Here is a 25,000-nt window from a genome sequence, read left to right on the forward strand (position 1 = left end):
CTTAAAGGTGTCTGTCACTAACAGACCTGTGTGTTTCTAACCTTCAGTCTGTCCTCTTGTCTCCTCCCGCCTGCTGTAGCTGTTTCACAGCCACAAGGTACGACTAACTCCTCCATTCCACCTTAAATATACACACTGTTTGTTTTACTCCCCTGAGATCCCCAGACGGGTGGGGTTTACTGCGGAGAAAATGCTCATTTACCCCTGTCTGCTAAGCCCCACCCACCTGACACATGGAGGGGTTTAAAACAAACACACCTGTTTTTCTCTTTTAACCTGAAGACATTTTTTCACGTTGTTCTAATATTTCTCCTCCTCCTCTTCCTCCTCCTCCTCCTCTTCCTCCTCCTCCTCGTCTTCCTCCTCCTCGTCTTCCTCCTCCTGCAGAAGTATTATGGTCTGGATAATAAGTGGGGTCACATTGAACAGTGGATGGTAGGGCCTGCTGTTACACACTAAAACACTCCTCACTCTTTAACACCTTTAGACGTTTCACTCTTTAGTACAACTGAGGACCAGTTAGACTCTTTAGGACTTTTATTAGACTTTTAGAACTGATTAAGACTTCTGACTGTAGAGTCTTAAGGACTGTTGAGGACTTCTGAGGACTGTTGAGGACTGTTGAGGACTGTTGAAGACTGTTGAGGACTGTTGAAGACTGTTGAGGACTTCTGAGGACTGTTGAGGACTTTTGAGGACTGTTGAAGCCTGTTGAGGACTGTTGAAGACTGTTGAGGACTTCTGAGGACTGTTGAGGACTTCTCAGGACTGTTGAAGACTGTTGAGGACTGTTGAGGACTTCTGAGGACTGTTGAAGACTGTTGAGGACTTCTGAGGACTGTTGAGGACTTCTGAGGACTGTTGAGGACTTCTGAGGACTGTTGGGGACTTCTGAGGACTGTTGAGGACTGTTGAGGACTGTTGAGGACTTCTGAGGACTGTTGAGGACTTTTGAGGACTGTTGAGGACTTCTGAGGACTGTTGAAGACTGTTGAGGACTTCTGAGGACTGTTGAGGACTTCTGAGGACTGTTGAGGACTTTTGAGGACTGTTGAGGACTGTTGAGGACTGTTGAAGACTGTTGAAGACTGTTGAGGACTGTTGAAGACTGTTGAAGACTGTTGAGGACTGTTGAAGACTGTTGAGGACTGTTGAGGACTTCTGAGGACTGTTGAAGACTGTTGAGGACTGTTGAGGACTGTTGAGGACTGTTGAGGACTTCTGAGGACTGTTGAGGACTGTTGAAGACTGTTGAGGACTGTTGAAGACTGTTGAGGACTGTTGAGGACTTCTGAGGACTGTTGAGGACTGTTGAAGACTGTTGAGGACTGTTGAGGACTGTTGAAGACTGTTGAGGACTGTTGAGGACTGTTGAGGACTGTTGAAGACTGTTGAGGACTGTTGAAGACTGTTGAAGACTGTTGAAGACTGTTGAGGACTTCTGCGGACTGTTGAGGACTGTTGAAGACTGTTGAGGACTGTTGAGGACTGTTGAGGACTGTTAAGGACTTCTGAGGACTGTTAAGGACTGTTGAGGACTTCTGAGGACTGTTGAAGACTGTTGAGGACTGTTGAGGACTGTTGAGGACTGTTAAGGACTGTTGAGGACTTCTGAGGACTGTTGAGGACTGTTGAAGACTGTTGAAGACTGTTGAGGACTGTTGAGGACTTCTGAGGACTGTTAAGGACTGTTGAGGACTGTTGAGGACTTCTGAGGACTTCTGAGGACTGTTGAAGACTGTTGAGGACTTCTGAGGACTGTTGAGGACTGTTGAGGACTTCTGAGGACTTCTGAGGACTGTTGAAGACTGTTGAAGACTGTTGAAGACTGTTGAGGACTGTTGAGGACTGTTGAAGACTGTTGAAGACTGTTGAGGACTGTTGAGGACTGTTAAGGACTTTGTAAGCTGCTGTCTGCCTCATGAAAACCTTGAATCTGGTAAACCTGATATCTTTGATCAGCTGGGAACTTTATTGACCTCCAACAGGAAGTGACATCATTATGACCTTAAACATAATATTATGTCATACAATGTAAACAACATCAATGATTTTACCAAAACAATACAATATAAAATAAATAAACATTATATAGTGTATATAAAAACACAAGATAACATAATTACATGAAGTGTAATTTAATGTAAAGTTGATACATTTATTTTGTTCTTTTGCTGCATAGTTTTTGTATTTTGAAGATAATTCAGTCGTCCTCTGTCAGGACGTTTTGATGAAGAATAAGTTCACACAGAGAAGTCGTTCATTATGAAGAACAGAGTTACAGACTGATGGCGGCCATGTTTTTTCTTTGTCTTCACATTAATGTTTAGCTTCCAGGCGTCAGCACTGATTGGACAGCGGCGAGCTGCGGTCTGCACTGTGTGTTTATTTCAGTTTGACATGGAACTTTATGGACAGTTTCTTAAGTCTCTGCCATCATTGGTGGACGATGTTGAGGACAGACAGTCTCTCGATGACGACACGTCCAGAAAAAGACGATAAGAATCAGGAAACGACTTGAACTCTGCATCATGGCGGTTCTTTACATGTTTGTATCGACTGGATACTTCATGACGTGGTGTCAGAGTAGTTTTATGAGTACAAGTACGTGCATCCCTAGTTACAACCCTAATATCACAGTACAGAGTAATAGAGTAATATAATAGAGTAATCGAGTACTTTAACATCAGTATGTTTGTGTTGATGCTGATCAGCAGCTGGAGGTCAAAGGTCAAACCTGAGCAGTCTGACCCAGTTTATCACTGACAGGAGATCAGAGGTTTTCATGTGTCACTGCTGCTCTTTGTTGTTGTTCTGTGTGTGTGTGTGTGTGTCTGTGTGTGTGTGTGTGTGTGTGTGTGTCTGTGTGTGTCTGTGTGTGTGTGTGTGTGTGTGTGTCTGTGTGTGTGTGTGTGTGTGTGTGTGTGTGTGTGTGTGTGTGTGTGTCTGTGTGTGTGTGTGTGTGTGTGTGTGTGTGTGTGTGTGTGTCTGTGTCTGTGTGTGTGTCTGTGTGTCTGTGTGTGTGTGTGTGTGTATGTGTGTGTGTCTGTGTGTGTGTGTGTGTCTGTGTGTGTGTGTGTGTGTGTGTGTGTGTGTGTGTGTGTGTGTGTGTGTGTCTGTGTCTGTGTGTGTGTCTGTGTGTGTGTGTGTGTGTGTGTGTGTGTGTGTGTGTGTGTGTGTGCTCAGACAGACTCCTGTACAGATTAACAGTGTGTTTAATCCTCACGCTCTGACAGATAATCTCTCCTCTTCCTGTTTCTTCTTCTTCCTCTTCTGCTGCATGTAGAGATCCTGTGTCTGTGTGTGTGTGTGTCTGTGTCTGTGTCTGTGTCTGTGTCTGTGTGTGTGTGTGTGTGTGTCTGTGTCTGTGTCTGTGTCTGTGTCTGTGTGTGTGTGTGTGTGTGTCTGTGTCTGTGTCTGTGTCTGTGTGTGTGTGTGTGTGTGTCTGTGTCTGTGTCTGTGTGTGTGTGTGTGTCTGTGTCTGTGTGTGTGTGTCTGTGTCTGTGTGTGTCTGTGTCTGTGTCTGTGTGTGTGTGTGTGTGTCTGTGTGTGTCTGTGTGTCTGTGTCTGTGTGTGTGTGTGTCTGTGTCTGTGTCTGTGTCTGTGTGTGTGTGTGTGTGTGTGTGTGTGTGTGTCTGTGTGTGTGTGTGTGTGTCTGTGTGTGTCTGTGTGTCTGTGTCTGTGTGTGTGTGTGTCTGTGTCTGTGTCTGTGTCTGTGTGTGTCTGTGTCTGTGTGTGTGTGTGTGTGTCTGTGTGTGTCTGTGTGTCTGTGTGTGTGTGTGTGTGTGTCTGTGTCTGTGTCTGTGTCTGTGTGTGTGTGTGTGTGTGTGTGTGTGTGTGTGTGTCTGTGTGTGTCTGTGTGTCTGTGTCTGTGTGTGTGTGTGTCTGTGTCTGTGTCTGTGTCTGTGTGTGTGTGTGTGTGTGTGTGTGTGTGTGTGTGTGTGTGTGTCTGTGTGTGTGTGTGTCTCTGTGTGTGTGTGTGTGTGTGTGTGTGTGTGTGTGTGTGTGTCTCTGTGTCTCTGTGTGTGTGTGTGTGTCTGTGTCTGTGTCTGTCTGTGTGTGTGTGTGTGTGTGTGTGTGTGTGTGTGTGTGTGTGTGTGTGTATGTGTGTGTGTGTGTCTCTGTGTCTGTTATTATTATTATTATTATTATCATTAATTTTATTTATTTATTTTATTTTGTTTCAGTTGCACATAAGATTTAATCATTTTTATAATTTCTTCATCTTATTCTTTTTAATTGAATTATAGTTTATTTAACTTATACTTTTATTTCATTAAACTACATTTAATATTTTTATTAAATGTGAATTCATTATATTCTCTTATTACATTTTAAATTTCATTTCTTTTTACTATCACTTTATTTCATTTAAATGTAATAATTTAGGAATAAAAACAAGTTGTAATTAAAAAAAAATAATTATAGTTACAATTAAATTAAATTCTATTTAACTTTTATTTCATTTACATTTAATGTTTTCATGGGTTTTAAAATAATTATTAAATGTATCTTTTATTCCATTTAAAATGTTATTTTATCCAACTTTTGCTTTTATTTCATTCACATAAAGAACTTATATTTTGATTGTTTTGTTCTATTTGAAGTATTTTCTTTTTTATTGATTAAATTCTGTTTATTGGTTAGTTTGATTTCTCATGATTGTTCTATTGATTTATTTGAATTTTAGACATTCGTTTTGATATTCTTTTATTTTGACGGTGTGTGTTTTGTGGTTTGGACTGATGTCACATGACCTGCCTGGTTGAAGAACACAGTGTTGCCCTCAGTAGTGTCTGTCAGGGGAGTCGGTGAGCTCTCACCACTCTTCTTCTTCTTCTTCTTCTTCTTCTTCTTCTACACTTTTTAACTTTCTTGTTTCTTCTTCGTGGCCTTTCAGGAGGACAGTGAGCGGTATTCTCGCCACTCACGGAGACATACTTCGGTCTGTATCTGTCTGTCTGTCTGTCTGTCTGTCTGTCTGTCTGTCTGTCTGTCAGTCACACTGCACTCTGTCCTGTTTGTCTCTTTAGTCTGTTTGAACACATGAATCAATGTCTGTGTGTCAGAAGCAGGCTGATCAATACTCTGATCATGTTGGACTGAATTCACATTAGTGACACCAAAGCTAAACATCAATATCTGATCAATATCTGGATAAATTAAATCTGGATTATCATCTAGGTTTGTTAGGACCAGGTGTGCTCACCTGCTGAGGTGTTGTCAGTTCACAGCTGGATCTCTGCTTTTACAGATTCAGTTTCAATAATCAATCAAGGAACAGCTCTCTTAGTCTGAGGCTAACATCTGTCTTAGTCCGGGGTTAACGGCTCTCTTAGTCCGGGGTTAACGGCCCTCTTAGTACGGGGTTAACGGCCCTCTTAGTCCAGGGTTAACGGCCCTCTTAGTCCGGGGTTAACGGCCCTCTTAGTCCGGGTTTAACGGCTCTCTTAGTACGGGGTTAACGGCCCTCTTAGTCCAGGGTTAACGGCCCTCTTAGTCCAGGGTTAACGGCCCTCTTACTACGGGGTTAACGGCCCTCTTAGTACGGGGTTAACGGCTCTCTTAGTATGGGGTTAACGGCCCTCTTAGTCCAGGATTAACGGCCCTCTTAGTACGGGGTTAACGGCCCTCTTAGTCCAGGGTTAACGGCCCTCTTAGTCCGGGGTTAACGGCCCTCTTAGTCCGGGTTTAACGGCCCTCTTAGTACGGGGTTAACGGCCCTCTTAGTCCAGGGTTAACGGCCCTCTTAGTCCGGGTTTAACGGCTCTCTTAGTCCAGGGTTAACGGCCCTCTTAGTCAGGGGTTAACGGCCCTCTTAGTCCGGGGTTAACGGCCCTCTTAGTCCGGGTTTAACGGCTCTCTTAGTACGGGGTTAACGGCCCTCTTAGTCCAGGGTTAACGGCCCTCTTAGTACGGGGTTAACGGCTCTCTTAGTCCAGGGTTAACGGCCCTCTTAGTCCGGGGTTAACGGCCCTCTTAGTCCGGGTTTAACGGCCCTCTTAGTACGGGGTTAACGGCCCTCTTAGTCCAGGGTTAACGGCCCTCTTAGTCCAGGGTTAACGGCCCTCTTAGTACGGGGTTAACGGCCCTCTTAGTACGGGGTTAACGGCTCTCTTAGTACGGGGTTAACGGCCCTCTTAGTACGGGGTTAACGGCCCTCTTAGTCCAGGGTTAACGGCCCTCTTAGTCCGGGGTTAACGGCCCTCTTAGTCCGGGTTTAACGGCTCTCTTAGTACGGGGTTAACGGCCCTCTTAGTCCAGGGTTAACGGCCCTCTTAGTCCGGGTTTAACGGCTCTCTTAGTACGGGGTTAACGGCCCTCTTAGTACGGGTTTAACGGCCCTCTTAGTCCGGGGTTAACGGCTCTCTCCAGTTAATTTCCAGTTAATTTGCTCCAGTTAATTTGCTGATTATGTTAACGACACAAATTACCCAGCATGCAGTTCATAGCAACCATCTGTGTGTTTTCAGATGTCGGATGACGAGGAGAGGATGTCTGTGGGCAGCCGAGGCAGCTTCAGGGTGAGTAACACATGAACACGCCACACGTTTGAATCTATTTTTCAAGACGTTTCTGTAACGATTGTTTTCATTATCGATCGATCTGTTGATCATTTTCTCCAATAATCAATTAGTAAATATAAATGCTGGAAAACGACACAGAAACAGTCAAAACATTTAGCGCACCAATGATACAATAATCAATAAAATACCAGAGAGAAGTGGTGGCAGTGACGCCTCCTGGTAACCTGATGACACGTGTAAACGATGCACAGGTGAGTCAGGAAGTCATTGTCAGTCTGTGGGACTGACAGTAAAATCGTCTGTTTTCTCAGTGAACTTTGGTCTGTTGTTGTCGTCTGCAGACCTCAGTCTGTTTACTGAAGCTCCTCGTACGCGCAGCTGCAGGGTCTGACATCACTTCCTCTTTGTTCTTGGTGGCTGTGTCATACATGAATACACGCAGACGCCATTAAAACATAAATATTTCTCAGCTGATTGACATGAGTCACTTTTATATTCGTGGGTTTATGAACATTCAGGGATTTAGAATCAAAGTTTGATTTATTCAAGTTAATTAAACTTTCTGAATTTATAAACATGAGTTCACAACAAACAACAACAAAATTAACTTCAACCTCAAATCCAGTCGGTTAAAATTTAAAGGCAGCAAAAAAAAAGAAAAAGATTTCAGTGAGTTTGATATTAAATAGTTTGTAAATCTGTTTAATTTGAACTCTGACCAACATTAAACACACAAACAAAACAGTGTGTGTGTGTGTGTGTGTGTGTGTGTGTGTGTGTGTGTGTGTGTGTGTGTGTGTGTGTGTGGCCCAGATCAATACATGTTTATTGATTTATTCATTCACACTGCTGTTTTGTTTAATTTCAAGTTCGATCACATCCAGAAAAAAATTTATTGATTGATTACATCTGGATAAACTGATCACTAACAACTAACTCCACTCTTCTCTTTATTTTCCTTCCTTCCTTCCTTCCTTCCTTCCATCCTACCTTCCTTCTTTCTTTCCATCCTTTCTTCCTGCTTTGCTTCCTTCCATCCTTCTTTCCTTCCTTCCTCCTTTCCTCACTCCCTTACTTCCTTTCCTTCTTTCCATCCTTCTTTCCTTCCTTCTTTCCTCACTCCCTCGCTCCCTTTCCTTCCTTACTTCCTTTCGTCCTCCCGCCCTCATTTCCTCACTTCCTTTCCTTCCCTCCTATCTCCCTTCCTTCCTTCCTCCCTCCCTCCTTTCCTTCCTTTCTTCATTCCCTCCTCCTCCCTCCCTCGCCTCCTTTCCTCTGTTCCTTTCTTCCCCTCCCTCTCTCCCTCCCTCCTTTCCTTCCTTTCTTCCTTCCCTCCTCCTCCTCCCTCCCTCACTTCCTTTCCTCTGTTCCTTTCTTCCCCTCCCTCCGTCCCTCCCTCCCTCCCTCTCTCCCTCCCTTCCTCGCTTCCTTTCCTTCCCTCCTATCTCTCTTCCTTCCTTCCTTTCTCCCTCCCTCCTTTCCTTCCTTTCTTCCTTCCCTCCTCCTCCCTCCCTCGCCTCCTCTCCTCTTTTCCTTTCTTCCCCCCCCTCTCGCCCTCCCTTCTCCCACTCTCCCTCCCTTCCTCGCTTCCTTTCCTTCCCTCCTATCTCCCTTCCTTCCTTTCTCCCTCCCTCCCTTCCTCGCTTCCTTTCCTTCCCTCCTATCTCCCTTTCTTCCTTTCTCCCTCCCTCTCTCCCTCCCTCCTTTCCTTTCTTTCTTCCTTCCCTCCTCCTCCCTCCTTTGCCTCCTCTCCTCTGTTCCTTTCTTCCCCTCCCTCTCTCCCTCCCTCCCTCGCTTGCTTTCCTCTCTTCCTTTCCTTGCAGCCTTCAGAGTACGCAGGGTTCTTGGGCTCCGGTTCTCGGGCCTCCTCCAGGGCCAGTTCGGCTCGAGCGAGCCCAGTGGTGAGCTCTCGTCTCTGGGTGTCTGTGTGAGGGTTTCCCCCTCTCGGTCATTAGTTATTGATCAATAAATGATCAATAACTCGTCATGGGCAGCCATGTTAGTGTGGGGTGTGGCTCCCCCTGGTGGTCATGTTGTAGATGAGTAGCAGCAGTAATCAATCAATGTGATCAGTAAAGTGTGTTTGTGTGTTCAGGTGGAGGAGAGACCTGACAGAGACTTCCTGGACAAAGTGAGTTCACTTCTTAATGTTTTATTGTTTGAAATATTGAAACGTTGGATTATTTTCTTTCTTCTGTCTGTCCTCCTGTACAGTTTAAATAAAGTTGTCAGTTAATGTGACTTTAGTGATTCTTAAAATAAAAGTTAATTCTATAAACAGTTGGTTTTAATATTTTAATATTTTGTAGTTTTCCTTTAAACTTTGTTAAATTTTTTTGTGTTAAACAGAAATTTAAATTTGATTTCAGTTTGGTGAGTTTTGTTATTTTTCTGTGAACTTACTTTTAATTTTGTAAACACAAAGTAAATCATGTTTTCATAATTTCAATTACATTTAAATTTTGCTAACTGTTTTAGTTTTGTGAAATTAATTAATTTTAAATCCTGTAATCGTTTGTTATCGTAAAAGTTTGTCTTCCTCTTCCTCAGGGTTCGAGGACGGCGTCGACTCTCTCCGCCGCCACGCTCGCCTCTCTGGGCGGAGCTTCATCTCGCAGAGGAAGCTGTGATACGTCGTTCTCTGTGGAGACGGAGGCGTCAATCAGAGACATGAAGGTTGGATTTAAAGTCACAATTTTATTATTATTATTATTGTTGTTGTTGTTGTTGTTGTTGTTGTTGTTGTTGTTGTTGAGGAGGATTTATTGTCAGAAGTGTGATATAATATTCATCAGTATGTTTTCAGAGTTTATGATCAGCTGATAATGAGATTCGTTGTGTTTTTGTTACCTGAGAACGAACCTTTACATCTACAAAGAGAGTGAAGAATAATTAAATAAATATAATTGATGATGATGATGATGATGATGATGATGACGATGATGATGATGATGACGGTGTGTTCAGGAGTCTCTGGTGGAGGCGGAGGAGAAATACCGTAAGGCGATGGTTTCTAACGCTCAGCTCCACAACGAGAAGACGACTCTGATGTACCAGGTGGAAACTCTGAAGGAGGAGCTGAGTGACATGGAGGAGCTGCTGTGGGAGTCCAGACGACACTGTGACGACCGCAGCAAGGTCATACAGGGGTCATACAGGGGTCATAACAGGAGTCATAACAGGAGTCACACAGGGGTCATACAGGGGTCATAACAGGAGTCATACAGAGGTCATAACAGGGGTCATACAGGGGTCATACAGGGGTCATAACAGGAGTCATACAGGGGTCATACAGGGGTCATAACAGGAGTCATACAGGGGTCATAACAGGAGTCATACAGGGGTCATAACAGGAGTCATACAGAGATCATAACAGGGGTCATACAGGGGTCATAACAGGAGTCACACAGGGGTCATACAGGGGTCATAACAGGAGTCATACAGAGGTCATAACAGGAGTCATACAGGGGTCATACAGGGGTCATAACAGGAGTCACACAGGGGTCATACAGGGGTCATACAGGAGTCATACAGGAGTCATAACAGGAGTCATACAGGGGTCATACAGGGGTCATAACAGGAGTCATACAGGGGTCATACAGGAGTCATACAGGGGTCATTCAGGGGTCATACAGGGGTCATAACAGGAGTCATACAGATATCATAACAGGGGTCATACAGGGGTCATAACAGGAGTCACACAGGGGTCATACAGGGGTCATAACAGGAGTCATACAGAGGTCATAACAGGGGTCATACAGGGGTCATACAGGAGTCATACAGGGGTCATAACAGGGGTCATACAGGGGTCATACGGGAGTCATACAGGGGTCATACAGGAGTCATAACAGGAGTCATACAGGGGTCATACAGGGGTCATAACAGGAGTCATACAGGGGTCATACAGGAGTCATACAGGGGTCATTCAGGGGTCATATAGGAATCATACAGGAGTCATAACAGGGTTCGTAACAGGGGTCATACAGGAGTCATAACAGGGGTCATACAGGGGTCATATAGGAGTCATACAGGAGTCATAACGGGTCGTAACAGGGGTCATACAGGAGTCATAATGGGTCATAACGGGTCATACAGGAGTCATAACAGGGGTCATACAGGAGTCATAACAGGTCATAACAGGGGTCATACAGGAGTCATAACAGGGGTCATACAGGGGTCATGTTACATGGTCAGTTCCTCTTGTGAAATAATGGAAATTAAAACATAAAAAAAGTGAATGTAGTTTGGTGAACACTGTCCTGAGTGTCTTCGTCCCGATCAGTTATCAGTTATTGATTGAAGCTGATCCAATCAATAGCCCCTCGTTGTTGTTGTTGTTGTTGTGTTTCAGGAGTTGGAGCGTGAACATCAGGCTCACAGCGTTCTTCAGTTCCAGTTTAAAGAGATGAAAGAAACTCTGAGACAGACTGAAGAGCTGCTGACGGTCAGTTCATCACCACATAAAGGGAGAGTTCGCCACTTTTCATGTGTTTATCCCCTGTGACAAGTTAAAAATCTGCTGTAAACAAGTGAACACAGTTTAATTAGCTGAAAAATTCTTCATAAGACAAGAAAGTAAAGTTTTCAGACTCCCAGTCTGAGTTAAAAGTTCAGTTCAGCCACATGATGAAGAAAACGTCTCGTCTCTTTGACTCTGTCCTGCTCACTCTGCTTTAAAAAGGTGAACTGATCCTTTAATGCGGCTCATACTAACATTCTGGCTGTTCTTCACCCACCTGAACGCTTCTTCTTCTTCACTTGTGTCTGCCCTTCCTGCCTTACGTCCTTCCTGCTGTCCCTCCGTCCCCCCTCCGTCCCTCAGGAGGTGTCTGAGCTGCGGGTGAAGAGCAGTTCTTACTGTCAGGAGGTTTCTGACCTGCAGGAGGTTCTGCAGTGGAAAGACAAGAAGATGGCGGTATGACTCCAGCTCCACTTCCTGCGGCTTTTAGTCCAAATCAGGACTTTCTGAGACAGAGATTTGACTTAATTAAGACATAATTAAGACTATATTCAAAACACAATCGTGACTCTATGAGACAAAATTTAGCCTTTTCAAGACAAAATTGTGATTTTGCATGACGTCAAAATCAAAATGGTTAATTTTTTGGTAAAAGTTGTGACCTTTGTAGACAAAATTAAGACATTAAAAGTCACAGTTTCGACTAAAACATCACAATTTTGAAATTTAAAGATGAATTAAAATCCTAAATTTTGACTTTTTAAGACAAATTTAATGCGAAATTCAAAATTGTGACTTTTTAGGGCACAGCTTGAACTTTCTGTCTGTTTGAGCACTAATATGTCTCCATGTTTCCTGCTTCACCTTCACTGTCTCCATGTTTCCTTCCTCCTCTTCTAACCTCCTCTTCCTCCTCCTCCTCCTCTTCCTCCTCGTCCTCCTCGTCCTCCTCGTCCTCTCAGGCGTTAGAGCGGCAGAGGGAAATCTCCGACATCGTTCGGATCGAACGCGATCGGCTCAGAGACGAGGTGATCCGACTAAGAGATTTACTGAAGGTATTCAGTTCTGAGGTCACTTCCTCCACCTGTGTGATGTCACCAGACGTCATCAGCATCTGACTGTTCATGAACACCATCAGGAGGAAAAACGTCATGTCATGTATCCAACAACACATTTAGCCATTTGTATTATGACCAACACTTTATCCTGTCTCTCTCATCGTGACCACAGGCTGCCAGGCGCAGACATGAGGCTTTTCAAAGTAAAATGCAGTGCATTACAAAATAAAGTACAACAGGTTTAGGTACAGAGGAGAAAACGTTTTGATCGAGGTCATTGAAATCCTGTTATTCATTGGAGATTATTGATCATTAATGATTTCCTCCTGAACAGAAACACGGAGTCATCGTTTCTCCTGAGGTCTCCACCAACGGGGAGACAGCCCAGGGCGAGGATGAGGATGATGTCAGCGCAGAATCTGCTGCTCGCTTGGCCCAGGAAGTGTCTCATGGTGGCAGGGAGAGCATGCTTGGTAAGAATAAATGAAACATGTGCACAGGTAGGAGTGTTTGTCATTAACACCTGAAGTTGTTCTAAAGTGAGATGTACAATAAGAGTGAAGCCTGATGGTGTGAAAGTCCTCTGTCAACAAGAAAATACAAAAACAGATGAAATGCAAATACTCATCAGAACTCAAAGTATGAACAGTGATTCTTTTAGTCAGAATTATGACTTTTTAATGACGAAATTACAAGATTCTTTGAAAGTTTTAAGATGCAAAGTCATTGTTAATTTTTTGTTCATTGCAAACATTTCATCTCCTTTTTTCCTTGACAAAACTTCCACGAGGTAAAATCAGAGAATTGGAACATGACACAAATTAATCATCTTAATTTTTCAAGTCAATTTTACAAACACGTTTGTCACACTTTGGAATAAAATGCATGATGTTTATGTTTGAATGTTTAAATAAATGCATGTCACTTAATAATCTTTGTTCGCTTCTATGACGAACACATTTGATGACTTAAGTCGACGAAGCGTCTCGATTGTTTTAAAATTCATCATCATCAAAGGCTCACTAACACGTCGTCCTGCAGAAGAGTCAAACAAGAAATTTCCTTCTAATTCTCCTGTGATCAAGATTTTGATTCATCTCTCGTCTCGGTTCATTGACAAGATCTTTATGGTTAATTCTCCATCTTTAACCAGTCATCTGTTCTTGGTCCTCCAATGTCTCCTTCATGATCTTTCAGGGAAAGTTCGAGAGCAGCAGTCAGCAGAGAGCAGCAAATTCCCACAGGACAACATGAAGTACAACCGCGGTCGGATTTACAAATGTTCCCAGTCACTAAACGTCATTCCTACCAATGATCCAACCAAACCAGACACTTTAAAACCAGTGAAAAGGTTCGATAAACAGGACAGAGAACGCCGAGACGGAACGGAAAAACACTCAGTCCAAAACGAGCGCAGAAGGAAACCAAGAAACAATGGAAGTGAAAAGGAGTCGAACAAGAAATTTCACATCAGACAGGAGGGAAATTCTTTGCTCAGAAGTGAAGGAATTAAAAAACGACTGAAAACTGAGCCCAGAACTGCTGTTGATGTTGATGATCAGGCCTTTAACGGCAGAACCGAACCTCACTGTGAATCTGGAGTTCAACTGTCTGTAGCATCAAACCAGGATGTCCTCGTGACTGAGACGGAGCGCTCTTTTAACAACCAAATGTGCAGAATTCAAATTAATCATGGAAGAAGTCAGCTGTTAGTGCGTCAAAGTGAATGTCTGTCAAAATGTGAAGATGTGGTTTCACCTGTTGGCAGAGGGTCAACTGAAAAAGTCCACACATCACAACTTTTCCCACCTCAATCCTCAAAAGACATCATCCTGGACAACAGGGCCATCATGGCTGCTGGCAAACAAAATTCTCTGACTCAGAAGAAACAAAAAACACATGTTGCAGTTGTGATGGGGAACGAGAGTCCATCTTATGACAGGGATGTTTCCCAGAAGTGTTTATCTGCTGTGGAGAATCTTTTTGATAATCAGAACAAAGATGCACACGTCTGCAGGGATGTAAGCTGTTCAGAAGAAGTAGTGCCTGATATTCTAGATTTGGGTGAAAACAGAAATAAAATAAATGAGTTTATTACTTTGACATCAGTGGACAGTTTGAAAGAAAATGAATCTTTTGACAAGATGGCTGAGGTCGATGGTGAAGGGTATGATGGACCAAGTTCTGAAGATGAAGATACAAAAGTTGTGACAGATTTTGTAGAAAAAGAGGGATTTGTAATGTTGATTAAAACCAATCAAAGTCTTGGACACCACAAATGGACAGTTTCAGAGAAATTGGGAAGTACCATAAATGAAGACCAGGCCATAAAGAATGAGAGTGATTCAAGTTACTTCAGTGTATCTAAAGGTCGAAGCTTTGAAACCAACTCAGAACCATCAGAGTTTGATGCATTTCTACCATCAGAGGAGGGAGACATCGAGGAAATGCTAGGTACATCTGAGAAACCGGAGAAATCAAGGAGTTATGAAGAGGAACCGGTCAGGAAAGCTAATAAGATTCAGGAAAAGACTGAAGGTGATTCTTCTGAATGTCTTGAATGTAACATCCTCACAGAAACGCCGAAGACATCGACTCTGTCATCACTTGTCCCAGTCGAAACGTTGAAGGACTGGAGTGGTTTGGAAAAGACCATTAAAAGCATGCTGCAAGGTTTTCTTGAAAATTATGGTTTAGCAGCCGAGTTCTCAAGATTTTTTCCAGACATCCCAGGATCTCTCAATCAGTGGATTTCAGATTTCGAGGAGACGCTAAAGAATGGTGCAGAAAATGTATCAGATCAGCGTGATACAGATAATCAAGACTCAACAGGTCAGACAACGGGTATCACTGCGGAGGATGAACCGCCTTTGAAGGACTTAGCAGGGGGAAAGAAAACCCCACAAGATCCTGACAATGTGGAACAGAGTTCTGCTGGATGTTCTGTGCTAATAAAAAACTGTTTGGTCTCGGCTAAGCTGGAGGCAGCATCTCTGGAGGTACTTCCTCAAACTAATGAGGACTCCATGAAAGTTTGTGAAGATGCTCTGGATTCTCCAGTAAGTGAGGACCAAGAAGCAACAGAAAATACTTCTGAGGTCATGTTCACTATCTGTAAATTTAAGGTGGAAGTCACAGAATCCTCTGCAGAGAAAAAGCCCGTGAATAAATCAGTTGATGTAGCAGAAGAAAGTTTGATTGATTCCAAGGTGACGAGCTGCTCTGAGGAATTTCTTTTTGTTGAATCTTACTTTGCTGAATCTGCAAAAAACAAAATGATGGCGTGTGGGCCAGATCTTGGTTTGGTAGATTCTCCAGGAAATCAGGTAGTGGATGTCTCCTCTAAAACAAGCAAAGACAGAGAAGTTGTATGTAGAAGTCAAAGCTGTCTTGTTGTTCCTGTTGAGGAAGTTGAGATGCAACTCAAAAGGCATCGGCCGTTATCAACAAACTCTCAAGTTGGTCAAAGTTCAAAGGTCAGGCGGCTTCTAGAAATAACTGCAGATGAAATCAAGGCAATGGCTCTTCCAGAACTGGTGTTGATGAGCCAACAAGAAGGGAGAATCACTGAGCACCAACAGACTGACAAGTCAACAGGATCAGATACCGAGGATGTGGACGAGCTGTCGGTCGGCGAGATGGACAGCTGCGAGGAGGCTGAAGAGGAGGCAGAACAGCAACCAGCAACGCAACGACAGCGTCAACCAGTGACAGACGTGGTTGTTGAAGATGTAAAAGTCGTTCCAGTGACGAGCGTAAAACACCTGAAAGGATTCAGTTTGGGCAGCAGAAAAACCAAACACAAAACTGACTGCAAGATTTCATAAGTGAACATGGAACAACTGAAATGCGACGTGTGGAAATGAACACGGTTTTATGTGATTATGAATTCAGTCATCAGGGTGTTTAGTTTAGGAGGATAACAAATGTAACAGAACAGACACAACAATCTGCTGCTCTCTGGTTGGTTATGTGATGGACCATTTCTCAGCTGGGTGTAGGAACTTCCTGTTGCACGCTGGTCAACTGCTCAGAGCCACAATCTACACATACAAGCTCAAACAGGATAAAACAAATCTCTAAAGTTATTTTGAGCATTTATATCAGTGTTATTCACAATGTAAACAATAAAAATTGTGCACTGCTGAACTCTAAATCTCAAGTTTAAATAAAAGTCCAGAGCAAAGTTTTCAGAAAAGTCAGATAGAACTGGATTATTCTGAGTCTGTGAACTACTTTTTCTGTCCACTTCCAAAAAATCAACACAACAAGTTTATATTAAAACATCGACAGCAGCAACAGTTGTTTTGTGGCTTATTATCATCTTATAAAGTTGTTATAACCAACAGCTGGCCAGTGACACCCAGCACTCACAGAACAACAGTAAAGTGTTGTTGGGTTCCTCAGGGTTCTGTTCTTGATCCTTTATCATTTCAGTCGGTTAAAACTGCATTTATTGTTGTTTTTTTTGCCACTTTGGTTCAGCAGAAAAACCTGTAAACACAATAAACGTAAGTCTGTAAAAATCAAAGTAATGTCAAAAATCTTACCTACTGGAGGTTTAAAGCGCAGAGTGACTCATTTTAAAGGTCTTTCATTTTATTCATCAACACCAACCAGTTTCTCTCTCATCATCTTCTGGTTGGTTGGATGAACTGATTCACGATGGCTGCTGATAATCTGATTAAAGGAATACGACACAAAGAAATAGAATCTTCTCCTCTCATTTTTGAATTCCCTGTTAAATATCATGCACTTTTTGTGAAACTGTACGTTTGTCCCTGCGGTCAGTAGAAAACGGAGCCTATTTAAACATGAGTTATGGAGTAAAATAAAGAACAGTCAACTATAAGTTGTCTTGTTGAAGGATTCAGGATTTTTTTCCCTTGGAAACTGAATTTTTGACAGTAGTTTGAAACGTGCAGCGCTGCTGATCTGTGCGTCATCAGCTGACATTTGGCAGCAGGACTGTGAGTTGTTCTTGATATATTCTTGATTTTTTTGTTTCTGATGTTTGGTCTGAATTACAGATGATATAAAGTTATTTTTATTGTTGTGTTGCAGAGCTCCGGCTGAAGAAACTATTTGACGAAAGAGAGAGTTTACATGATCAGGTGACTTTCTGAAGTTTGACAGTTAAACGCTTCTATGAACCAATAATCTATCAAAGTGACATCGTTTATCGTTCTCTTTTTGCTTGATTGAAGGTGAGGCTGTTGAAGTCTCAGCTGGATCAGAGACAGAAGAACGGGACAGACGGCGTCCAGAATCCAGAGGGAGACGGTCTGGAGAACGGGATGGACTCTCATCTTCTGGACCTGCAGAGTGAGTCGTCTTCTTCTTCTTCTTCTTCATTGTCATTTTGTGTTTTATTCATTTCTTCATCTCTGTTTATAGTTGTGCTCATCTTCTTCCATTTGTTGTCTTCCTCATCTTCATCCTGATCTTTCCCATCTTATCTTTCGTCTTTTAAGTTTTTGTCTTTTTCATTCTTATCTTTGTCTTCTTTTACATCTTCTCGTGCTTTTCTTTGTCTGCTTGTTATCTTCTACACCTTCATCTTAAGATTTTTAAACTGTCATGTTTGTTGACTTTTTGTCGTCTTCGTCTTCAGCCTCACCTTTTTCTTCTTTGTTGTCTTTGACTTCTGTAACATCTTTGTGTCCTTCTTCGTCTTTTTGTCAGAATCTTTGTTGTGTTTGTCGTCATCTTCACCTCCGTCTTCTGCTTTCATCGTGTCATTTGTTTTTAATCAAGTGAAAATATGAGTCAGCAGCATCATGATGATGAACCTTTAATCTGTTAGAACAGATGTAAACAAACTGCTTGTTTTCATTTTGGTGATATTGTTTATTTTCTTTAGGAGACGCCAACAGACAGATGAGTGATCTGAAGTTCAAACTGGTGAAATCTGAACAGGAAGTCACGACTCTGGAACAAAATGTGAGCGCTGACGGCTTCATATTTAGCTTCATGATTCGGTTTGAGGTCGTATAAAGTGAAGAAAATAAAAACAATGCACACCTTTAACTTCAAAAAGAAAAGAGAAAAGACGTTTTTCACACTGAGTACAGATCAACGTTCCTCCAACATTAATACGACGTCCTGAGCTGAAACAAGAGGTCAGACTGAAGCACGTATTGATCACGTAGAATTTAGAATATTAGAATAAACTTCATGAATAATTTGACCTTTGATCTTCTCGTTTCTGTCAGATAATCTCTTTTTATCAGTGAATTAACAGTGAAAGAAGTTTGAACATTTCAGGGTCACAGAAATATTTGTTCTGTCTGAGTTTTATTTATTGATTTATTTCATCATGTGATGTTTTTGTTATTTAGGGTCGGTGAAGCTTCATGTCACTTATCTGATCATTGATCAATGAAATATTTTGAAAGTTTCCATGAACGTTAAAACACAAAGTCACAGTTTGGAACTTGGAGAGATGATGATGATGATGATGATGATGATGATGGTGATCCACAAGAACACACTCAGAGAAACAACTGGTTTATTTTCAGTCCTTGTGAATGAAGTCATGTATGAAGTGTTGTGATTGTAAAGTAGAAAAGCTGCTGCAGCTGCTCTTCTGTCTGGAATAAAACGTTAAAGACAATAAAACCAAAAACTTCAACACTTAATGGTTTTTTTTAGATAAATAAAATATTCTGAGCAAATAATTTTCACTGTTTTTTCTAACTCAGGTGATTCGATTGGAAGGTCAGGTGTCTCGATACAAGTCAGCATCAGAAAATGCAGAGAAGATCGAAGACGAGCTGAAAGTGGAGAAGAGAAAACTACAGAGAGAGGTGAGAAAACTACAGAGGTGAGAAAACTACAGAGAGAGGTGAGAACTACAGAGAGAGGTGAGAAAACTACAGAGAGAGGTGAGAAAACTACAGAGAGGTGAGAAAACTACAGAGAGAGGTGAAAACTAAAGAGAGAGGTGAGAAAACTACAGAGAGGTGAGAAAACTACAGAGAGAGGTGAAAACTAAAGAGAGAGGTGAGAAAACTACAGAGAGGTGAGAAAACTACAGAGAGAGGTGAGAAAACTACAGAGAGGTGAGAAAACTACAGAGAGAGGTGAAAACTAAAGAGAGAGGTGAGAAAACTACAGAGAGGTGAGAAAACTACAGAGAGAGGTGAGAAAACTACAGAGAGAGAGAGGTGAGAAAACTACAGAGAGGTGAGAAAACTACAGAGAGAGGTGAAAACTAAAGAGAGAGGTGAGAAAACTACAGAGAGGTGAGAAAACTACAGAGAGAGGTGAGAAAACTACAGAGAGGTGAGAAAACTACAGAGAGAGGTGAAAACTACAGAGAGAGAGGTGAGAAAACTACAGAGAGGTGAGAAAACTACAGAGAGAGGTGAAAACTAAAGAGAGAGGTGAGAAAACTACAGAGAGGTGAGAAAACTACAGAGAGAGGTGAGAAAACTACAGAGAGGTGAGAAAACTACAGAGAGAGGTGAAAACTACAGAGAGAGAGGTGAGAAAACTACAGAGAGAGGTGAGAAAACTACAGAGAGAGAGGTGAGAAAACTACAGAGAGGTGAGAAAACTACAGAGAGAGAGAGGTGAGAAAACTACAGAGAGAGGTGAGAACTACAGAGAGAGAGGTGAGAAAACTACAGAGAGAGAGGTGAGAAAACTACAGAGAGAGAGAGGTGAGAAAACTACAGAGAGAGGTGAGAAAACTACAGAGAGAGAGGTGAGAAAACTACAGAGAGGTGAGAAAACTACAGAGAGAGAGAGGTGAGAAAACTACAGAGAGAGGTGAGAACTACAGAGAGAGAGGTGAGAAAACTACAGAGAGAGAGGTGAGAAAACTACAGAGAGAGAGAGGTGAGAAAACTACAGAGAGAGGTGAGAAAACTACAGAGAGAGAGGTGAGGTTGTAAACAAAGAACAAAACGTTGCAAAACAAAATGTAAGTAAAGAACAAAAGGTTTTCAATAAAGAACAAAAAAGGTTTTCGATAAAGAACAATGTTTAAACGGAGGAGTTTGTAAAGTTCAGTGAATTCAGTTCACTCTCTTCTATAATCTGCTGTGGTGACACTGCAGTAGGTGCTTCACCATCAGTTGCCTGATACACATCTGTTTTTCAGCTTGAATCTTTGTCCTCTGTGTGTCCTCTGTGTGTCCTCTGTTTGTCCTCTGTGTGTCCTCTGTTTGTCCTCTGTGTGTCCTCTGTGTGTCCTCTGTTTGTCCTCTGTGTGTCCTCTGTGTGTCCTCTGTGTGTCCTCTGTTTGTCCTCTGTTTGTCCTCTGTGTGTCCTCTGTGTGTCCTCTGTTTGTCCTCTGTGTGTCCTCTGTTTGTCCTCTGTGTGTCCTCTGTTTGTCCTCTGTTTGTCCTCTGTGTGTCCTCTGTGTGTCCTCTGTTTGTCCTCTGTGTGTCCTCTGTGTGTCCTCTGTGTGTCCTCTGTTTGTCCTCTGTTTGTCCTCTGTGTGTCCTCTGTGTGTCCTCTGTTTGTCCTCTGTGTGTCCTCTGTTTGTCCTCTGTGTGTCCTCTGTTTGTCCTCTGTTTGTCCTCTGTGTGTCCTCTGTGTGTCCTCTGTTTGTCCTCTGTGTGTCCTCTGTGTGTCCTCTGTGTGTCCTCTGTTTGTCCTCTGTTTGTCCTCTGTGTGTCCTCTGTGTGTCCTCTGTGTGTCCTCTGTTTGTCCTCTGTTTGTCCTCTGTGTGTCCTCTGTTTGTCCTCTGTGTGTCCTCTGTGTGTCCTCTGTTTGTCCTCTGTGTGTCCTCTGTGTGTCCGTGCAGCTCCGCTCGGCTCTGGACCGGATCGAGGAGCTGGAGGCGTCCAACAGCCACCTGTCCAAACGTCTGGAGAAGATGAAGGCCAATCGTAACGCCCTGCTGGCCCAGCAGTGACCCCTGACCCCGTCCTTCAGTGAACTGTTCGTGCCATGTTTTCATCTCCACACTGACAATCGGCGCTCGTTTTTACTCTGCATGCAGCACCAGACGGGTGGAGCTTACTGTGCTGAAAACAAATCAATCAATCAATCAATCGATCAATCGATGATGGACACGTTTAAACAGTCACTTCTGTTATGTAGCTTCACGATCCCGGTGCCATGAACACAGCGACAGACTCGTCATAGCTGGAGTTTATCACACAGACAAACACTACAATGATTTATTGATTACTAATCGCCAACTAGTCTGATAATCGATGAATCAGTTTTTAAGAAAAAACAGTCCAAAGTCTCTGACTTCAGCTTCTTCAGTGTGAATATTTTTCTTTACTTCCTGATCAACATTTTCAGCATTTTATGAACCAAACAACTGATTAATGAAAAAAATGATCAATAGATCGTTACAGGAACTAAAAGGTCAATGAATCAAAGCTGCAGTTTGTCCTGATGTGTTAAACTCCACCCGCCTGCCCCTCCAGCTGTGTTAAAACAAACACTACATCTGCCTCATCGACATTCAGCTGCTCTGTGTGACGTGTGGAACTACCTCTCCTCTGACAGACGGGGGCGCCGTTTCCCTCAAAGACCACAGAAGAGAGACCGGAACACATCGGAACAAACAGGAACAGGTCGGAACACATCGGAACAAACAGGAACACATCGGAACAAACAGGAACAGGTCGGAACAAACAGGAACAGGTCGGAACAAACAGGAACAGGTCGGAACACATCGGAACAAATGAACAAACCAGATGAGACTGGCAGCAGCAGAGTTTTTTTAAACTTTATTTTGGTTCTTGGTGGCTTGTGTTTTATTCCTTCTTCAGTTTTTTAAGGTTCTCGTGGTGTTTGTCTTGTTTTGAGTCTGTTTTAGAGGTTTTGGTGGAGCCGGATGTTGAGAAACTGCAGATCAGTTTAAATCTTTTATTTCAGAACATCAGAGACATTCAGGTTCTCTGCCTCATAAAGAACAAATAATTGGTCTGTAAGAACAGAACAAACACTAATCCAGATGTTCATGTAGAGTCTGAAGAGCATCTGGCCCCGCCCACGAGTGTTCACTGAAGGGGGCGTGTCCACATGTGTTCCTGTACATATAGAACAGGTGGGAAACACACCTGAATGAGGAATGTTGCTGTTTGTTTTGAACTCTTCATGGCTCTCGGGATGTAAAATCACCAGCTTGTAAACGAACCGTCGCTGAATGAAAATCCAACGTATGAAGAGTTTGGTTCCAAATCGACGTATTGATCTGCTAATAATCGATTCTATGAGTCATTTTAAAGGGAAGTGCTAATTCCGTTCAGTGTGTTTCATCACGTCTCAGGTGTTCTTCATTTTAATCTAAACTACGACCTCTGTGGAACCTTAACCTGGTGTCCCAGAACAACGTGAAGGAACAGTGTCTTCAAATGTCAGTCTGGTGTGTCGCCGAGCGCAGCATCACACAAAGACAAGTAGATCTGAAGGTGAGGCTGCTGTCGACTGGACTCTTTCTTGTGTCCAGGAAACATCGGTTCGATCACGAGGGAACATCGACGTCTGTCGCTTCAGTCCAGCTCTTTGAACAGCATTAATGTCATTTAACGTTTCTAAAATCATTGAATAAAACTCCGATGAAGCAGTGAAGGAAGAATAAAGAGATAAAACAGATGAACCAGATGTTCAAATGTAAAGGTGCATGAATAAATAAGTAAACAGCAATTAAAAACAGTTATAATCAATAATATTAGCAGTTAAACTTCAGCACCAGTCATTAAGCCGTCATAAAGTCTGTGAGGCACAGTGACAGGAAATGACAGGAAACACATGACACAGCCAGACGGTCACATGTCTTCTGTCGTCTGTCCACCTGGACCTGAGACGACGTGAGTCAGGACAGAGAAAAAGGTCGTAACTTCGTTGATGGATGTATAAAGTTTTGGAATCAAACTCTTTGTATATTTAAAACATCATTTGATTAATGTATTGCAAAAACTCTTTTGTTCTTGAATGTACGAGTCGCTGGCGAGCGGCGCCGCAGACCTTCACAGCGGCAAGAAACGGCGATGACAACTTCATCTTCAGGTGGACGGAAACCAGACCAGGGTCGTCATGGTGACAGGAACTGAACCGACGTCGTCATGGTGACAGGAACTGAACCGACGTCGTCATGGTGATGGGAAACAAGATTTCTTAATTTTCCTTCAGGTTCCAGATGTTTGATCAAGTTGTTTGACTTGAGGTGATCTGAGGTGTGTGAACATTGATCTGATCGGGGGATAAGTATTTTAATTGTGTCCTATTGATTAGGATGTGGGATATCAATATATGAATACATAAACATGTAGCGGCTCAGTGGGCTTTTATCGATCGGGTGTTAAAGGTGTTTGAGAAGCACTGTAATAAACTGCAACGTCTCACTTTCACTTGGTTTGATGTTTATTGATCACCTGATCTCCTGATCACTGACAGTTCAATATTGTGATTTCACCTTTTCACCCAACAGTCTGAATTTAGCAGGTAGGTCAAACTGCAGGTACGTAGTACTTCAGGACACGCCCACGACAAGACAGACCCCCACAACAGTTCCAGTTAGTTTAGCCAGAGAAAGTACATTTTAGGAACAAAACACACCTGGGACTTTAGGGACATGAAATATTTGGGTAAGTTTAGGAAGCGATTGTGATTTGGGCGTAAATAAATCTGTTAATCCAGAAAGTTGACAGTTTGCAAAATATTTGGTCACTAGCAACCTGATGTTCAGATATTTGTGTTCAAATGTCAGAAGAATAAACACTCAGGTAAAGTACAGATACCTTAAAACTGTAGTGAAGTACAGTAACAGGGTATTTGTACTCAGTTACAGTTTGGGGTCGTCTGTATTCTGATCAGGTCTGCTTCAGTTTCTCACGGTCTGTCTGGGATCAGTTCCAGTTAAACCCTCACTGCTTCTTTTCTCTCTCTGAAGCTCATGTTTACGATCCGTGTGATGTGACCTGAACATAGCATTATCCACAGCATTACTGTGGTCGCCATGGCGACAGCTCTGCTTGTCACTGTGAGAGGGACTGAGGCAGCCAATCAGAGGGCAGCGGACACTCCAAAGGCCTCAGCAGGGAAAAAAGGGAAACTTGAAGTTCCAGAGTGAGCCAGTGCAGCAGCTGCTGGTTGGACTGGGAGGCTCCAGCTCGCAGGCCGTGTCCAGTATGAAGCAAGGGATTGTGGGAAGACTCAGATCACCAATGGTGGGGAAACCAGAAGGAAAATAAGAGCTGATGTGAGGACGAGTTGCTGGACTCCTGCAGTCAGCGGGAAGGGAACACTGGCCCACAGACTCCTAACACCTGTGGCAGGTAACAAACAGGAAGCAGCAAACACACAACATGCTCTCCTTAAATCAGCCAAATTTTACATGAAGTTTGGTTTGACCTGCTGGAACCAATTTAATTTAAGCTGTTAGAAAAGATTTTATTTATTAAACATTTAAATACATGGTTGAACTGAATTAGTAATTATTGAATTAATAATTGATTAAAAATGTTTATAATTATCATCAAATATTAAAAATATATGATTAAGTTTTCATATACACATGTAAACTGTAATGTTTTTGTTTACTTTCTAATTCTGTTTATATCAATATTTCTCAAACACACTTTCCTTTATATTTTGTTAAATAACCAAAATTAATGAATTATTCAGCTAATTAATTTAATTAATCTTCCTGCTCATTTATTATTAATCTTGTTTATATTCATCAAATTGTATTTATTTATTTTAAAGTTTTTTTTCTTTATTTATTATTTTAAAAAGTCATTGAACTCATATATTTTGTGAGAGGACGATGATGATGATGATGATGAAGGTTGTCATTATTATTGATTAGTTTATTGATTGGTGGATCCTCAGTCTTTGATTATTTTTTGTTTGTGTTCTTGAAATCTTTTTTTAATTCCCTCAGTGTTTCTGTTCTGAGTCATAATGAGGAAAACATAAAAAAATAATGAATCAGAAATAAATTACAGGTTCAAGGTTTAGAAGAACGTTGGACAGAAGAG

General features: G+C 42.3%; 2 protein-coding genes across 2 annotated transcripts in view; both read left to right on the forward strand.

Moving 5' to 3' along the window:
• The window catches only part of lrrfip1b (leucine rich repeat (in FLII) interacting protein 1b), a 27,093-nt gene extending 5,798 nt beyond the window's left edge, over positions 1-21,295 (forward strand). Inside the window, exons 3-19 of the mRNA XM_084714121.1 lie at positions 80-97; positions 388-435; positions 4,901-4,945; positions 6,474-6,524; positions 8,351-8,428; positions 8,623-8,658; positions 9,078-9,203; positions 9,495-9,665; positions 10,879-10,971; positions 11,350-11,442; positions 11,949-12,041; positions 12,379-12,517; positions 17,109-17,158; positions 17,252-17,369; positions 17,908-17,987; positions 18,749-18,853; positions 20,803-21,295. Coding sequence (XP_084570247.1) covers positions 80-97; positions 388-435; positions 4,901-4,945; positions 6,474-6,524; positions 8,351-8,428; positions 8,623-8,658; positions 9,078-9,203; positions 9,495-9,665; positions 10,879-10,971; positions 11,350-11,442; positions 11,949-12,041; positions 12,379-12,517; positions 17,109-17,158; positions 17,252-17,369; positions 17,908-17,987; positions 18,749-18,853; positions 20,803-20,913 — 1,455 coding nt within the window. The 3' untranslated portion in view covers positions 20,914-21,295. The remainder of the gene's footprint in view (positions 1-79; positions 98-387; positions 436-4,900; positions 4,946-6,473; positions 6,525-8,350; positions 8,429-8,622; positions 8,659-9,077; positions 9,204-9,494; positions 9,666-10,878; positions 10,972-11,349; positions 11,443-11,948; positions 12,042-12,378; positions 12,518-17,108; positions 17,159-17,251; positions 17,370-17,907; positions 17,988-18,748; positions 18,854-20,802) is intronic.
• On the forward strand, positions 13,112-15,979 carry LOC146305049 (uncharacterized). Its single transcript, XM_084714034.1, has one exon. The coding sequence runs from the start codon at positions 13,172-13,174 to the stop codon at positions 15,869-15,871; it is 2,700 nt and encodes an 899-aa protein (XP_084570160.1). The 5' UTR covers positions 13,112-13,171; the 3' UTR covers positions 15,872-15,979.
• Positions 21,296-25,000: the final 3,705 nt, after the last annotated feature.

This window comes from Lutjanus erythropterus, chromosome 24 (genome assembly GCF_056507025.1).
Source record: "Lutjanus erythropterus isolate fLutEry1 chromosome 24, fLutEry1.hap2, whole genome shotgun sequence".
Lineage (NCBI taxonomy): Eukaryota > Metazoa > Chordata > Actinopteri > Lutjaniformes > Lutjanidae > Lutjanus > Lutjanus erythropterus.